Here is an 18,581-nt window from a genome sequence, read left to right as displayed (position 1 = left end):
GACCATACTTTAATGGAAATTTGCATGATAAGGTATCACTCATAATTATTACTACAGCAACCCTTAGCTGGGATTTTGCATAACATGACCATTATATGAAATTCCATTTGTAAGAATATTTATACCATGCAAAATCACTGCAGAACTGACACAGTAATGACTTCTACGGAGCTATTACTAAATTAGTGGAGCTGTCTTAATGGTTCTTAATATTTTATATAGATACATAATATTAATTTTAAAATATATTTAAAAAATAAGTTATCTATATATACATTGTGGATTGGTGGGTGTTTTGGGATGTACATTGTTTATATAATGTGCATACTACATATATAATCTGTGATTTTGTATTCTACATGCTTCAATACCTTAAAAAAGGTGAGGAGCCATGGGAAAGTAAAAGATGCATTGGCAATGTTATGCATTTCCTTACTTTTATTTAATTTAATTTTTGCATATAATTTACAGTGTTGTTTTTAAAGATTAAATTCTAGTGTTGTTCTTTCTGGTCCATACCTCAAGAATGGAACCATTAAGATTTCTCCACTAACCCACTGTTTACATAACACTTTTCTGAACAGCAAAACCTCATTAACAGGTAACACTCTACAGGAGATTGTAAATACATTTAGTAATATTCTGCTGAGCTAAGACTCTAACTCTGGACAGAAATACGTTTGCAAATAACAAAGAGGAGGGACGGTCACCATAACTTTCTACAGCATTTGCCATTTCCCCTGGGGTTTGGAGCACACTGAGGAGGGCCATGTGCAATGAGAAAGCTGCACCTACGGGCACAATTTTCAGGGGGGGCAGCTTCCCAAAGAAATGGCATATGTGAAAATAAAGTTCAAGCCTCATATGCCTGCCAAATAAAATACACGTGATAATCACTCTTAATACTGTGTTGCAAAAAATACATATACATATACATTCATACCTGCGACATCAAACTCTATTTCTAAAGTGACCTTGCCGGTGATAGAAGAGTCTCTGAGAAGCTGATTAGCTTCTTCAAACGTGCTGTCTTCTGTTGGAATTCCATTTATTGCCATTACTCTGTCTCCTATTTGTAGAACCCCACACCTTGATACACAATAATAAAAATTAGCCTTCGGATGTACAGGTAACCAGTATCCAGTTATACAAAATAAATCCCACCTGACCTTTAAAAAGGATGATATATCAGCTCATTCTATGCAATGGCAGCTAGCAGTTGTATCTACTATAGAACGAATGTGATTCTACATGAAACCATGGTATTACAAAAACGTATGTAGGTGCAGTTGAAATGCTCCAAGAAGTAATTAATAATTCAAAAGTCAAGCATTTCCTATGCTGTGATCTGAACTAAAACTTAGCAGAGATGGATGTGGTTCCTCCATTGCAAAGAGTTTATTAGTTTTGAATTTCAGAGATTTTTTTAAAAAATGGATTCTCTCCTTTTTAATTAATATAGCCTCTAGTCTGCTGTTGAAGCAATCAGCAAGATAAAGGCACTGCTGCTTGTTATTTGTCTTACACCTGATCAAGTATATAACATTTTATTATCAGAACAGGGAGTTCATTATGTGCTACGTTTCCACTGAGCAGTGGTCCAGAATTTCTCAGAAATCTGAAAGCAATCAAACCAAACCATCCCCAGGCATTGTCAGCAAGATATAGTTAGAAGCAATCATCTGAAAGAGCCTCACCTTTCTGCTGGGCTGTCACACTCAATATATGAAATCAGAGGTGGAGAAGACAAGGTCTCAGTGGCAAACACGCTACCTTGGAGCTGTACCCCAAATCCTACAATGGGGTCAGCTGTCAGCGCTACTTCTGTGGTTTCTGTGTGGACAACCTGCCCAGCCAGACCAACAGTGCTAGAGGCTAAAGACACTAAAACAGAGCAGACCAGAGGGAAAGACATTCAGACACAGACAGTAGAAATGTAATTGCTTTCTAATATAATCCACTGTATAGATTTTAAGGGCAGAAAGGACCATCATGATAGTCTAATCTGACCTGATGCACATTGCAGACCACAAAACCTCACCCACCCACTCCTGTAATAGACACCTAATCTCTGGCTGAGTTACTGAAGTCCTCAGATCATGATGACTTCAAGTTACAGTGAATCTACTATTTACACTAGTTTAAACCTGCAAGTGTCCCATGCTGCAGAGGAAGGCAAACCCCCTTCCCCCGGTCTCTGCCAATCTGACTCAAGGGAAAATTCCTTCCTGACTCCAAATATGGCGATCAGTTGGACCCTGAGTATTTTGGCAAGACCCAATAGCCAGACACTCAAGAGAGAATTCTCTGTAATAACTCAGAGCTCCCCCGTCACACCATGTGGTATCCATCACTGGCTGTTGGGGAATATTTACTACTAGCAGTTACAAATTGGCTACATACCATTGTAGGCAGTCTCATCATACCGTCCCCTCCATAAACTTATCAAGCTCAGTCTTGAAGCCAGTTAGATTTTTTGCCCCCCATTGCTCCCCTTGGAAGGCTGTTCCAGAACTTCACTCCTCTGATGGTTAGAAACCTTCGCCTAATTGCAAGCCAAAACTTGTTGATGGCCAGTTTATACCATTTGTTCTTGTGTACACATTGGTGCTTAACTTAAATAACTCCTCTCCCTCCCTGCTATTTATCCCTCTGATATATTTATAGAGAGCAATCATATCTCCCCTCAGCCTTCTTTTGGTTAGGCTAAACAAGCCAAACTCTTTGAGTCTCCTCTCATAAGGTAGGTTTTCCATTCCTTGGATCATCCTATTTGCCCTTCTCTGGACCTGTTCCAGTTTTAATTAATCTTTCTTAAACATGGCAGATCAGAATTGCACATAGTTTTCCACATGAGGTCTCACCAGTGCCTTGTATAATGGTACTAACACTTCCCTATCTCTACTGGAAATACCTTGCCTGATGCATCCTGGGATTGCATTAGCCTTTTTCACAGACTCATCACATTTGCAGCTCATAGTCATCCTGTGATCAACTAATACACCCAGATCTTTCTCCTCTGTCACTCCCAAATCCAGATTTCTCCCCCGAGAGCAACAGGCTGACTGTGGCACCTCTTCCTCATATGGGACTCAATCCTGGCCATAGGGATTGAAACAGATTCCTCCCATTCCCAAAGCACAGGCTCCTCTCCACCACCAACTGAGCTGAATGAGGGTCTTATTGGTTTAATAGCAGGACACAGCTGAGCAGTTATGACTCCACCTCAAGGCTTGAGATTGGGAATATCTTGCTGTATTATCTCCTGATTGTTCTAAATTTACATATAAACTTAAAATACGGCTTTAATTGGTGTTTGAATACATTTTGTTCTTTCTTTATATAGGAATTAGATTCAGTGCTAATTTCTAAGTTATCGGCAAAAAGACTAGAGTTTTCAGGTGCCTAAGTAGCCCCTGGAATCATGGTGAAAGTTGCCTCCCCATCCCAAAATCTGAAATGGCGCCCCTGCTCCCCACATTTTTAAAACAGCTGTGCTAAATGCCATGTACATTGGTCAAACTGGACAGTCTCTACGTAAAAGAATAAATGGACACAAATCAGATGTCAAGAATTATAACATTCATCAACCAGTCAGAGAACAGTTCAATCTCTCTGGTCACGCGATTACAGACATGAAAGTTGCGATATTACAACAAAAAAACTTCAAATCCAGACTCTAGCGAGAAACTGTTGAATTGGAATTCATTTGCAAATTTGATACAATTAACTTAGGCTTGAATAGAGACTGGGAGTGGCTAAGTCATTATGCAAGGTAACCTATTTCCCCTTGTTTTTTCCTACCCCCCTCCTCAGACGTTCTTGTTAAACCCTGGATTTGTGCTGGAAATGGCCCACCTTGATTATCATACACATTGTAAGGAGAGTGGTCACTTTAGATAAGCTATTACCAGCAGGAGAGTGGGTTTGTGTGTGGGGGAGGGTGTGTGTGAGAAAACCTGGATTTGTGCTGGAAATGGCCCAACTTGATTATCATACACATTGTAAGGAGAGTGATCACTTTAGATAAGCTATTACCAGCAGGAGAGTGGGGTGGGAGGAGGTATTTTTTCATGCTTTGTGTGTATATAAAAAGATCTTCTACACTTTCCACAGTATGCATCTGATGAAGTGAGCTGTAGCTCACAAAAGCTTATGCTCAAATAAATTGGTTAGTCTCTAAGGTGCCACAAGTACTCCTTTTCTTTTTGCGAATACAGACTAACATGGCTGTTACTCTGAAACCTGTGCTAAATGGTGCTCCCCACATTTTTAAAACATCTGTGCTAAATGGAAGGCAGAAATCTGGGGCGGGTGGGGGGGCATGTGACCCTGGGTGCCCACCATGTGTCGTTTCTAGGGGGTGCAAATATACTTGCTCACCCTGGGCACTCAAATGCTTAGTTATGGCTCTGCTAGCTCCTGTAGGGTTCTTTGAAAATCTCTAATATTTTATTCATTAGCAACAGGGCTAATGTCCTCGACAGGTAGGAAATCTCACCACCTGTGGTGTATATTTCTCATTAACATTTATGTCAGGCTATTTGAGCTACGTAATACCAATTAACCACCCTTTCCTGCTTTATACCACAGTATAGACAAACATATTTGGGGAAAGAAGTTCTATATACTTCTTCAAAAAGACCAATCTTTTAACTCCTACAGAAAGCTCCCCCTATCCTTGCAAGATGCCTATGTTTCGGACAGACATTTTTCCTCTCTCTTTATTTCCATTCCATCTCAACTTACTGCACTGCGACACAAGTCAAAAGAAAAATGACTTTGAGATTCAACACTGATACCTACATAAAAGGAGTAGGGTGCCCTTGGGTACTTTGATCCCTGCCTAATGCGGTCTTTTATCATTATTTATATGTAGCCACTGGAAGCCACTATTATCTTATACAAAGAGGACAGGCACCAATTCGTTCTGTTTCTAGTCAAACATGTGAAGCACTATTGCAGTGGTATCCCTAAATACTCCAGCACTTATGGCACTGCAAGTGTTTTTCCAGTACAAATCTAGGCTACTACCCACTCCTCCTCTAAATTCCTTGAAGGCTCATTTCTGCCTACAAGGAATTAGCTAAAATTGAATGGCTCATTGGAGGGACAGTTTGCTTTGTTTTTACTCATTAAAAAATGACAAAGTTACTCCCTGTTATTAAATACATTTTGCATTTTACAAGTTGTTAGTACAGCTGTAGAAAAATCACAATGGTTTTCCTTCCTTGGGGTTTGTGTAAACATTTCCTTCAGTTTAAGGTTTATAGCACTAGTTTTTTGCTTTGAGTTTCAAGTTAATATGATTTTGCAAACTCAAAAACTGTAGTCAATAGGAGTCTGTCCTTTGGCTTCAATGGTTTTGTATCAGGGTCTCAAGACTGTTTTTTCATGTCACTTATCTTCCACTCATCTACTTAGGCACCACCCCAAAAAAGAAATGGACTATGAACATATTATAAAGACAAACTCCTCACTCCATAACCGCAAGCAGCTTCCTCAGCCAAAAGTACCTTGTATTCTTATTAGCTTCCCTTAATTCTCCCCTCCTTATCTTTTCTTTTCTTTTTTTTTTTTTTGGGTCATCATCTTCCTGTTTAGTGCATCAGCTTCCCGTTTAGTCTAATTTTAGCTAGCCAGCTCTTTAGGGGCAAACATAGAAGGCTTAAAGGGACTTTTCCTCAATCACAAAAAGGCACACACTGTCCAAAATGAAAAGCTAACAATTCTGCAAGTAAAACACAAGAATGCAATAATGGAGTCCCCAGTCTACCAACTGCTTAGGCACTCTTTTATATCTGTCATTCATTAGCAATATCTTTTTACCAACGTTTTTCCCCCGGCATCTAAACTACTATAAAGTTTTGACCAAATCAATCTGAATATACTAAAAACATGCTTGGTGAAAAACAAAGCTGGCTAGATAGAAGTGCACATATTTTTATAAATTGACAAATTCAATTCAATTGTCTTCTGCAATTTTACTTCAACAGTTTTCCACCATTTTGATGTAATGAACTGTGCCACAATCTAGTTCACAAATATAGATTTGGAGAAGATCTCTGGAGCTTCATGTTGAATGTTAGAAGAGAGGAAAGGAACTGGGGTTACATTCCATCAGTAATATTTCAGCCTTCTTTTTCTATCCTGGCTTCACCTTTGACTTTTTTGTTTATGTTGAACTCTGTAAGCTATGGAACAGAAAGATTCTGTGGCTTCTCTGAATTGGTTTTCGATTTTGTGAGTGTGTGGTTCATTCTTTATTGCTATGATTGGCAATTTATTGCCAATTTCCCCTGAGATGTTGACAGTAGCATCATCAGTGTGTAAACTGTCAAGTCCCTTAAACCTCCATTAGTCATTTTGTAAATGTAGTGCCTATTTGCAGAATCTCTTGCTATGTAAAATGGGTGCGATATTTTGATCAAAGTTCTCCTCTTGATCAATACAAACTCCTAAAACAGATGACTGACATTTTTCAAATGACTTTTTTGGTTGAAAATAGCTTTAAAAATTATGAGGCCATTTTGCTTTTTTCAATGTTTTTGTTTTTCAAAAATTTGTGACTTGTTGGCATACAATTTAAACTTTTTCAATTAACCTACCATAAGACTGAGGGTGGCAGATGAAGAATTTTTTTAAACTTCTACAATGTTCATTAGGATTGTGTTAGATATTGCTTCTTTCTCAATGAGATTTAAATAGTGTACTAACCACGAATAGGTCAGAGAATGATTACATCTGAGAGTTCTAATTTTTCTTCATTTTATAAGCAAATCATGAAGACCTCCATGTTATAGTTTTCTCTGCCCTTTTGGGTGGCATCATCAGCAACTTAGGCAAAATATTCTGAGGGTCTATTTTCAGACACAGAATCAATATTTTAAGTAGGTGCACATTTTTCTCTTGCTTATGCCATTATCAGATCACTTCTCATATTCAACCAGGCATTTTGCGCTAATGTCAAATCCAGTTCTTTTTGTTCTTTAACTTTTCCTTTTGTTTCTTCATTTGCAAGTTGAAATCTGTCTTGAGGAGTATATCTAAGGTAAAGTGCTTCTGTCTTATTTCAAATTCTTCAATTATTTTAATGGCATAATCACCAGTTGATCTTTGCCATTTTTTAGGAGCCGAAGAATTGTGGATGGGCTGGCATCTTGAATGAAGCAGATGTTGAAGAGCTGTGATTAAAGTTATGATCACAATTATGTTTCCATGACTAGGTATCTGTCTAGGTACTTCTACTGTCCTTGTTACCATAGTATCTGATTACTGTAGTATATTCAGTGACGACAATGGCATCAAAATATTTCACTTGCGAAATCAAGCTCATCAGTGTTATTCTCTTTCACTTTGAAGTTTCATTCAAGAGGACAGTTGATTTTGAAGCTAGTTTTCTGCACTTTTTGAGATGAGAATGAATATTCTCTCTTTTGCTACTCAAATCTTGATAATGTTTATATTTTACTTCATGAAAATTATGTTTTTGTTAATTCACCCATCCCATAGCTTCTTTCTAACCACTTCTTTCAACTTGAGACATGCTGAGTTAGATAAATTCATACTCAAATGTCTTGTAATCACTAAATACTAAACATCCATATGCAGTAAGAATGAAAAACAAACAGACAAAAACCTCTGGTTTCAATAGTCTGAAGACTGAAAATTTAGATAACATGGGTCTATATTTATATGGCTATCAGATGTCCCACCTACCTGCCAGAAGTTTCCAAGTCCTTGCAAAGCAAACCTTCTAACAGTTCATAACTGCACACATTCCTCTTTCTTTAACATCAAATGACAATTATTCCACTCACTAGCCACATCCCTCTCTCCCATCACCAACAACTCAACTTCTTTCCCTCCCTCAGCTTCCTTCATGACAGCTCTGATATTCGACTGAAATTAGGGCCTAATACTTATAGTGCTGAAACACTTCCAAATATATATTTTGTTCATGTAGGTACAGCGTCTAAGTGTGCCACCAAAGTTCAAAAAATGAATAAAATCTTACAAACAATAAAACTCCACTGGAGGGTTTGCACAAACCTGCCGCCCACTGCTGCCAGTAGAGGGATACTCTCTGCCTAGCTTCTAGGGTGTGCGCAGTGAAGGCCCCCAAACCTTTAGTAACTGTGCAAGGGCTTCTGGCTCCTGCAGTTTAACTGCAGTAGGGATCAGACTTTGCCACTTCCAACTACTTGAGGGACATGTAAAAGGCTTTGTGGATAGAGGAGGGGGCAGCCCTGGCATGGCAGCTCCCTCTTTCGGAAATCCAGGATATGTAGGTAGAAACAGCCACATGACGCACTCTTGAAGAGGCTGGTATGAAGGGAGGGAGGACTAAGCACCAGACCTCCATCTTAAAAGACATCAAGGATGAATGGAGACAAAGGGGTTGGTTAAGGCCTTCATTGGTTGGGATAGTTTGGCTGAACATCTGAACTTTTGGATGCTTCTGAGAACTGGAGTCCAAACCTTTGGAAATTTCCCTGTCTCTAAAATTTGTCTGGAGTTTGACTACGGTGTATTAGGGCTTTGGGTACTATTGGTGTATTTCTGCAAGAAGAGCATGTAGGATACTGGCTGCAGTGAATCTTTGTTAATTCTGAGGGCTAGTTTATTGCATGTTTTTATACATACATTGAATATGCAAGCACCTATTTTACTAAATTCTCCTACGTGTAATGTTGTTGGCCTTCTGGGGACTGGTTTACCGTGTGCTATGCAGTATGTAGATTTGTAATCTTGAATATGGGGATAGCATATTTGTTATTTTTATTCCCCTAATAGTGACAGAAGAAGGACAAGAATTATTAAAAGGAGAACAGGGGATATTTTAGCTGCATAATTACAAGTTAGCAGGGGAACTTTGGCAAATGTAAAATGCTCCATATTCCTAAAGGCAGTGGAGAAATTAGTCAATGATAGCAATACGTGGTAGATGATTGTCACTGGGTGTCCCATTCTGTTTCAGCCACTAAAGAGTTCATAGGGAAACAAACTGCTTGCTCAGCTAAGGCTAACTGGTGGACTCACAACAACTACAATGGTAAAAGGACTGCAGAGCAGAAGGGCAGGGTGGCTGAGAAGCCACAGAAAACAAGAACCTTCATCAACAGGCTAGTGAAAAGCCACCCAGGAGACGAGACCCTCTGGAGGAGGGGACTACAGGAGTGACTTGGAGGAACAGCCTGCAGGACAAGCCTGGTAGGAAACAGCCAGGGAAACAGTAAGAGGTGGGGAGAGCTTGGAGCCAACCGCTTTGTATTTACGTAGCCACACTGCCCAGCATTTGGGGATTTAAACTCTACCCAAACAGTGACGTAATTGTTTCCATAGTAAGTAACATACTTTAAAGGTGAAAAAGCAGAGGAAGAGGAAAAATAAGTGGCATAAATAAAGTATGTGATGGCATGGAGGTGTCTTAAATTTTTACAGTCACATGTTTGGGAAGCCCTGTATAAGTATTACAGTCATTGTAAACTCACAACAATAAAATGTTTATGGTTCCCTTTATTACCACGAGTTTGGGATGAGCATATTAGTTATGCAGGTTTTTCTAACAAAGGGCAATGCAAACTTTATCGCATCCTTCACCAACATATCTTCTCCCCTTCCCTCAGCAGACAGACTTATTACAACTTACATTTAAAACTGTCCCACAACAATCTGACTGATTAGAAATTGGTCACTAAACCCAAAACAGATTGTGCTATTGCTCTTCTAGGCAAAGGGCAACAATCTATGTCTGACATAAATCACTCTTGTCAAACAAGGACATATGACCAGTCTCCCATTAATCCCCTACAAAAGGAGCTGGCAGGCTTGTCCAAATTCTTCCGCTTGGCAGTGGAAGTGGCCATCTCTCTGAGGGACATAAGAATTGCCATACTGAATCAGAACCTATGGCCATCTAATGCAGTGCTCTGTCTATGACAATGGCCAGCACCAGATGCTTCAGAGGAAGGTGTAAATGTAACACCAACAGGCCCCGGTCATTGGCGGGTGGGATTGAACCTGGGATCTCTGGAGCTAAATGCATGAGCCTCTACTTCATGAGCTAAAAGCCATATGACCCTTAGCTAAGGCTGTAGAGCAAACTCATTAATCTCTAAGTGGTCTTGGTGCCACTAGATGGGACAGAACACCACACCCAGAAGGTGTGTGGGTTACATAAAGACCCCACAGTGGGCAGATGTGGAGTAATCAGCCCCTCCTCCCCACTTTAGATGTTATCCTAATCTCTATTAGTTAGGGATTGGTTTAAAACCTGAAGCATGAGGTTTAATATTGCTTCCTGGGTTGGCTAAATCCCCAGTTTCTCCTTAATGCAGGAACCATTCTCATATGTTGCAGTGTGTATGTGATTAAAGGGTGAAAGTCACCCATGGGCAGACTTATGCCCTTTTATGTTGGCTCTCTGCACAGGGGAGAATTTGACTGAAAGATGTATGTTTATTAAAAACATTCTAAAAATATCATAAAAATAAGTAGTGACTGTCTCCAGAGGCAACGGCGGTAATAAAATTGCCTCAGGTAATAATAGTTTCTTCAATTGCACAGAATGACCACAGTCTGACAGGATACCTCCATCTCAGGAAATATTTTTGCCTTGGGCAGTATTTTACTGCTATCCCTTTCCAACTCAACTGGTATTTGTATAATAAAACCTGCATGCGTAGAGAGAGAAAGAGATTGATATTTTATAATACTTAATCCCATTAACGCCACAATATGGATTGACACAGTATCTCCTAATGATCTCAAAGGATATATTAGCAGATGATATGTCAAAACATGTATTGGATCAAATGGCTGATCAGATAAAAAAATCTGATGAAGGGCAAAACTATATGAAAAGAGTTGTACTGCTAAAGAAACAGGCAACACCCCCTCCCCCAGTGTCACATGTTGTTATTTGCTATTTCCCACAAATATCAGAGATGATTTACATTGGTAAGAAACCACCATTTTGTTGTGACAATGGCAGATTTTTGAGAGGGGGCGGTGCTTTGTGCTGTGATGGAATCCCACAATTTCCCTCACCACCATCCCCAAGAGAAACTTGTTCAACAGTGGAAATAGTGAAAATTCATCTCTGACTAATGCCCTGATCCTGCAAGCTGAACCAAGCAGGAACGCCCATTGACCTCAATAGATCTCCATGTGGGCCAACCCTTATGTCTGTGCAGAGTCCAATTCAAGTCAGCAGGGATCTGTGTAGGCACAGGAGGGTCATCATTATGTATCAGATTGCAGGATCATGTGCAAAAACTCTCAGAATGAAAGACAGTAGTTTGACACACTCTACTTAAAGTGCCTGGAATCAGCAAAATAACTATATAAAAATGGCCCCTCTGCTGAATGTATCTGGTACCTATTTATCATGAAATGCCCAAGGAGATTAGAGAGACTATAAAAATAGAAAACTTGGTAATAATGGGGGATTTCAATTATCCCCATACTGGTTGGGGTACATGTCATCTCACGACGGGATGCAGAGATAAAATTTCTAGACACAGTTAATACCTGGTTCTTGAAGCAGCTTGTCCTGGAACCCGCAAGGGGAGAGGCAATTTTTGATTTAGTCTTAAGTGAAGCCCAGGATCTGGTCCAAGAGGCAAATATAGCTCAACCACTCAGTAATAGTGACCAGAATGTAATTAAATTTAACATCTCTGTAGGGAGGAAGATACCAAAGAAATCCACCACAGTAGCATTTAACTTCAAAAAAGGGAACTACACAAAAATGAGGAAGCTAGCTAAACAGAAATTAAAAGGAACAGTAACAAGAGGGAAATGCCTGCAAGTTGTATGGAAACTATTTAAAAACACCATAATAAAGGCTCAGACTAAATGTATACCCTAATCAAAAATAGTAAGAGGATCAAAAACAGTCTACCATGGTTAAACAACCAAATAAAATAGGTGGTTAGAGGCAAAAGGCATCCTTCAAAAATTGGAAGTCAAATTCTACTAAGAAAAACAGAAAGGAGCATAAACTCTGGCAAGTCAAGTATAAAAATATAATTAACCAGACCAGAAGAGAATTTGAAGAATATCTAATAAAAAACACAAAAACTAACAGCAAAACATTTTTTAAAGTATATCAGAAGCAGGAAGGCAGCCAAACAATCACTAGACAATCGAGGTGCTAAAGGAGCACTCAAAGAAGACAAGGCCACTGCAGAGAAGCAAAATTAATACCTTTGCATTGGTCTTCTCTGCAGAGGATGTGAGGGAGGTTGTCACACCTGAGCCATTCTTTTTACGTGACAAATCTGAGGAACTTTCCCAGATTGAGGTTCCAACAGAAGTAGTTTTGGAACAACTTGGTAACAGTAATAAGTCACGAGGACCAGATGGTATTCATCCAAGAGTTCTGACAGAACTCATATATGAAATCGCAGAACTATTAACTATGTTACGTAACCTATCTCTTAAATCAGCATCTGTACCAGACTAGAGGATAGAGACTACAACACCAATATTTATTTAAAAGACTCCAGAAGCGATCCTGGCAATTAGAGGCCAGTAAGCCTAACTTCAGTACCAGGCAAGTTGGTTAAAACTATAGCAAAGAACACAATATTCAGACACATAATTGGATACAATTTGTTGGGGAAAAGTCAACACAACTTTTGTAAAGGGAAATCATGCCTCAACAATCTATTAGAAGTCTTTGAGGGAGTCAACAAGCAGGGGGACACGGGTGATCCTGTTGATATAGTGTAACTGGATTTTCAGAAAGCCTTTGACAAAGTCCCACACCAAAGACTCATAAGCAAACTAATCAGTCTTTGGGATAAGAGGGAAGGTCCTCTCGTGGACCAGTAACAGGTTAAAAGATAGGAAACAAAGGGTAAGAATAAATGTTCGGTTTTCACAATGGAGAGAGATAAATAGTGTGGTCCCCCAAGGATCTGTTCTGGGACCAGTGCTGTTCAACATATTCACCAATGATCTAGAAAAGAGGATAAACAGTGAGGTGGCAAAGTCTGCAGACAATACAAAATTACTCGAGATAGTTAAGTCCAAAGCTGATTGCAAAGTGTTACAAAGAGATCTCACTAAACTATGTGACTGGCAACAAAATGGCAGATGAAATTCACTGTTTGAAAAATGCAAAGTAATGCACATTGGAAAACATAATACATACTAAATTACGGGGTTTAATAGCTGTTACCACTCAAGAAAGAGATCTTGAAGTCATTGTGGATAGTTCTCTGAAAATGTCTGCTCAATATGCAGCAGCAATAAAAAAAAGCTAATACAATGTTAGGAACCATTAAGAAAGGGATAGATAAGAAGACAGTAAATATCATAATGCCACTACATAAATCCATGGTACACCCACACGTTGAATACTGCGTGCAGTTCTGGTGGCCCCATTTCACAAAAGATATACTCAAAATGGAAAAGTTACAGAGAAGGGCAACAGAAATGATTAGGAACAGCTTCCATCTGAAGAGATTAAAAAGACTGTGACCGTTCAGCCTAGAAAACCGATGACCAAGGGGGGATATGGTAGAGGTCTACAAAATCATGACTGGTGTAGACAAAGAGAATAAGAAAATGTTATTTACCCCTTCACAGAAGACATGAATCAGGGGCACCCAATGAAATTAGTAGGCAGCAAGTTTAAAAGAAACATAAGGATGTACTTCTTCACACAACGCAAGTCAACCAGTGGAACTTGTTGCCAAGGGATGTTATGGAGGCCAAAAGTATAAGTGGGCTCAAAAAATAATTAGATAAATTCATGGAGGATAGGTCTATTAATGGCTGTTAGGCAGAGCAACCTCGTATATTAAAATGGTATGTATTTTTATGATGACTGTAATGATTTTAGATAGTTTCCTCGTACAAACTGAATAATAAACTCACCCAACTGTGCTCAAGTATTGGAGGGGTCCAAAACTAGCATTGCATACCCATCCAGAGAGTACCGAAGCAAACTACACTAAAATGATATATATTTTTAATCATGGGTTACACAAACTAAAAGTAATCAACCCATTTTAGTGTTGGATGCCAACACTGCAATTGCTGATTCCTGCCCCGCAAATCAAACACACTGACACCTAAACTATTGCTGCTCTCCTAGCTACTTCTCTTTAATATATTTACCAAAGTAAAACTGCAGTAAATTTTGTGCCTTTTCTCTCATCTTGTTTCCCCAGCCCCCATCTGTTGCACACTTCAAATGACTGCTGTTACCACCTACATGAGCTTTTGAAGTCCTTCTTTTTCATTCGCCGCCTCATCATTGTTCCGCGTGGGCTGGTGGAGTAGAGGCTGCGAGGTAAGGTCCCCATGTTCAGGGAACTCAGGCTGTATGCACTCATGGAGGTAGGAGAGAAGGACGAAGACACCAAAGCTGTTGTAAAAAATTGGACACTTGGTACACAGCATTCTATAGCAGGGAACAGTGCAGCATAAGCCTGTAACTCACTCATGAATCAATGGGTATGGTGCACAAAAATGGTGTGTGTATCTAATAACAAAGACACATATCAAACCTTAGGTGTGACCATAGATAACAGCATAGCCAGAATTTCAACACCATGTGAGGCATAAAAGGAAGCAGGAGCTGGGAACTAGCAAAAACACTGTAGACACAAAAATAAAAATATGTACTATACACCTTATTTTAAATAAAATAAATATTTTTGATACACAATCATGAATCAATGTAAATCAATGTGTCTGAATATTGACTCTAGAAATGCCTTTTTAATAGGTAATTTCTGACATAACATTTGTAAGCCATTCTTTTTATTCTAATATTATACTGCACATAAGGTGCTGAAACCTAACAATCTAGTAATATGGTTTAAAAAACAGGCCACTGAGAATTTTCAAGCCTTTCCCCATCTACAAAGACTATCCAATTAAAGAAAGAAAAAGGCATACATTGTCAGAAATAACCTTGTCATAGTTATGAAAAAAAGTGTGACACTCATAAAACTGAAATGAGAGAAGTATGAGAGGAAGAAGAAGAAAAAAATATATATGTCAGGAGGAAAAAGCATGGAACATTACGAAGGTTTTTTTGAGGAGGCGTTTTCTGGAATTTCCAGGCTGGCATCCTGCAATGGTCAGGGTGGTAGGTGTTATAATGGTGGTAGGTGATGAGGCTGCTGTGGTTGCTGGCACAGGAATCCCAGATAAGTTGCCTGTTGCTCCTTTGAACCTTCACTGCCCGCATGAAGGAATGACAGAAAATAAGAAAACAAAAAGGGACCAGAGAAGAGGGAGAGGTAACCAAATTGCATAAATAAAAAGTAACAAAAATGAAAGCAATTTGAAAAGGGGGAAAAATTAATGTGGCTTTGTCCCTTTTCTTGGTGATAAGCAAACACTGTGATCAACTTCAGGGATGGAAACCTTTCATCTTCCCAGAAATAATGCTTTTTTTTCCCCAAAAGATAAGTACTGAATCAATTTCTAATCTCTTTTGGCCTTAAGAGCTAAGATTAAAAACTTTTTAGAAAAATACTTAAGTCAACATTATTGAGATGTATGATATTTACTAGTAATTACAGGTTTGCAAATCTCCACCTGCAGTAGCAGGACTTGTATATATTAAGAAAATAAAAAGGGTCTATAAATCACATTTCCCATAATGATTTGAAGTGGTTTACATGTCAGTCATTTCAATTTTCTGCTTTGACATTTTAATTTTGCCAGCATCCATCGCTGGCATTATATTACCCTGGGCAATAAACTACTTCACTCAACCCTCAACACAAAAATCCTATCTTGGGGCTTGATTAAGAAGGACAAAGCAAAAGTCTAAAGTCACTATTTATGGTTTTGCAGCATGATCGTCAGATCTTTTCATTTTCCGGATTAAAATTAAGACCATATTTGATTCCTACTCTCAGGTTTGTGCTCAAAATGGGAATGGCCAAAATTTGTCAAAACCATAAATGGAGGGGTGGGGTGGGGAGAAGGGACTGGCTCATGTTGATCGATTTGCCAAAACCTAGGGGGCTGCTCCTAAATTATACAAAATGGTACAGATAATAGCCACCCTCATTTTTAGTACAGAGATGCATCTCTAGATGCACTGTGGTCTGTTCACTCTGAACAAGACGGAACACAGTATTTTGTGACCTGTAGTCAGTGATTAATTTGTAATGAAAGAGGTGCTGTGGCGCAAACAATCAGGTGCCAGGCTCAAACAATTTTTTAACTTTCATAACTGACGCAGCACCAGAGGTGCAGAGGCTATGAACTGCCAAGTCTAGAGCCCTGGCAAACCCTAGAACAAATTAAGCACTGCCTGTATTCGCCTTTGGCTTCACCTTTGTAGTAAAAGATCAGGTGGGATTTGTCAAACACTATGAGCTGCATTTGGTCCAAGGCCTAACTAAATGCCAGAGGAAAAGCTATAGTTTTCCTCCATTTTATATTATAGAAGTAGGATCTCTTTCTTGGCTGAATACATTAAATCTTTTGTATCTAAATAGAGATTGCCCTCCCTCGCCCGCCCCAACCCCAGTGGAATGTTTCGCTACAACAAAGGGCAGGTAAGGGAAGGTAAAAGGAAAGGAATATATTGGACTTAAAAAATAAAAGATGTTTTGCCAACACCACATTATAAACCATCTGAGGGTCACCTGCAGTGAAATTAGGACATTCAGTTCCTGGACAGAACCACTAAGCTTCACCTCACAGTCCAATAGACCAAGGCCTGAACAGCTCACTGATCTAATTCTAATAAAAGTAACCCTGAAGAAGTCTATAAAAACTTACATATCAAGCAGGGTAATGCGGCCAAGAAAATCCCAGCAGCCCTAGTAACAATCTATCTCAATATTTTGTTTTAATGAATCAAACTTATTGTAGTTTCCTATCATAACTTTTCAAATTCAACTGATTCTTCTTCTGATAATCTATGTCAATTTCTGAGCTTTAACCATGGTGTAAAAATTAAAATCTGATAAGAATAATATGGCCAGGCGGATTTTCATTATATTCAGGTTGCTATGAGCCCTGTTTAATTAAAAAGGCTGCTTCCAGCAGGAAATTATCTGGCAGCTCTTGCTGTTTTTTCTCTTGAACTGTGGATAGATGTAAAAAGTGTCCTATGAGGTGGAAAACCATACAAATTACATTTCCATATCTTGCAGAATGATCATTCCAATTCAATAAGAATTCTGTATAAACCTATAGCATGTACATTAGTAATTCATTGAGCTATTCCAGTCCAGGACTTCTTAATGCTGCAGTAAAATTTATGGGGCAGCAGTAGACAAAGGAATGAGCTTGGCATCCCAATATAAAAGAAAAAAACCTTAAAAACAAATGGGGTCTCTTGCTTTTTTTATTATTATTATTATTGGATAAACCCTTTATTCATCCATTAACTCTCTTTAGATATTTTGGTTGGTTTTGGGTTGGGTGTGTTTTTTTTTTTTTTGCCAGTTCATAATTCAGAGCACATTCTAGGGTGAACGATAACTGCGTTCAGCAGTGAGAGCCTTAATGACTCAACAGATCATAGAAGATAGTGATGCAAAGTACTCTTGTATCATCCAGTCCATCTCTCAGCCAATGAAGGATTGTTCCCAAGGGTACATTTGTTTCAATAAAGCATGTTTCCTCTTGAGTAGGCTGTGATTTTTAAGTAACACCACCTGGGAGTCTATACTCAAAACATTTGGGCTCTTCTGGTTAATTTAAGGCATCTGCCTCGTTGTCTAGGGAGAGCTCCCCTAGAAAGATATCTTTGCATATACTACAAAGGTATATTCACCAACTCTCTTTTTTTAATATGACTGGAACTATGCAGGGGCACTTTCAGCAAAACATTTTCTCCTTATTTTTAGGGATTTCTGAGGATAGATTGAGGTAAACAAACAGTACACAGCTTGCTAGGGGTTTTCAGAAGCATAACCTGGAGAGCTGAAAAGAAAGGTTACAGATAAAATTGCCTCAATATCTTTTCCCTGAGTTACAGCAATGGCAGTAGATATGAACATGCAAGAAAGAGGAAGTAGGATCTAGTGTTACAGATCCCCTTACCGTGTTCTGGTCCCTTCAATGCTAGCCGAGTCTGATGGTGAGGAAGGATCTCAAGTTTGACATTGTCTGCTGTATTAGCCAAGAACTGTGTTGCTTCTGCCAATGTACAGTACTCCATGCTGGTACCATCGATGGACAGAATATGGTCTCCTACATGTAATGCACCACATCTATACAAAGGGAGAAAAACTCAGTATGATAAATTGTGCTCTTTGCTTGGTATATGAGTTTTATAGCCTTCAAATTGGTCATGGCAATTATGAGACTGTGTATTTTTAGAGAGAAAAATTTAATATTTTATAAGGATTGTCACTGGCCAAACTTTAAGTCAATTAGTACAAATCTTAAATACAAGTCGGTAAATACAGTATATGTCAAGACATCACTCACAGAACTGGAATGGGATACTAGTTGACTACTAGTATATGTGTGAATGGCAGCAGAATAAATGAGAAGAGCTTAAGGAGACTCAGCAAGCCTGCTCATATCCCTCACACAAGCACCCAGTTCATCATTTTTTGAGTTATTCATAGTTAAAC

The 18,581-nt window shown here is 38.9% G+C and overlaps 1 protein-coding gene across 9 annotated transcripts in view; it reads right to left on the bottom strand.

The window, feature by feature from the left end:
• GRIP1 (glutamate receptor interacting protein 1) overlaps positions 1–18,581 on the bottom strand; it is a 550,719-nt gene that overhangs the window by 56,076 nt on the left and 476,062 nt on the right. For 8 of the 9 annotated variants that reach the window (XM_073327851.1, XM_073327853.1, XM_073327855.1 and 5 more), the window contains 5 exons: positions 18,043–18,212; positions 15,052–15,207; positions 14,234–14,386; positions 1,698–1,884; positions 944–1,089 (listed from right to left, as the gene is read on the bottom strand). In XM_073327851.1, coding sequence (XP_073183952.1) covers positions 944–1,089; positions 1,698–1,884; positions 14,234–14,386; positions 15,052–15,207; positions 18,043–18,212 — 812 coding nt within the window. The remainder of the gene's footprint in view (positions 1–943; positions 1,090–1,697; positions 1,885–14,233; positions 14,387–15,051; positions 15,208–18,042; positions 18,213–18,581) is intronic. The other variant, XM_073327854.1, reaches the window with a different exon arrangement.

This window comes from Lepidochelys kempii, chromosome 1, assembly GCF_965140265.1.
Source record: "Lepidochelys kempii isolate rLepKem1 chromosome 1, rLepKem1.hap2, whole genome shotgun sequence".
Lineage (NCBI taxonomy): Eukaryota > Metazoa > Chordata > Testudines > Cheloniidae > Lepidochelys > Lepidochelys kempii.
Note: the sequence above shows the minus strand (reverse complement) of the source record. Positions and strands in the feature narration are given on the sequence as shown.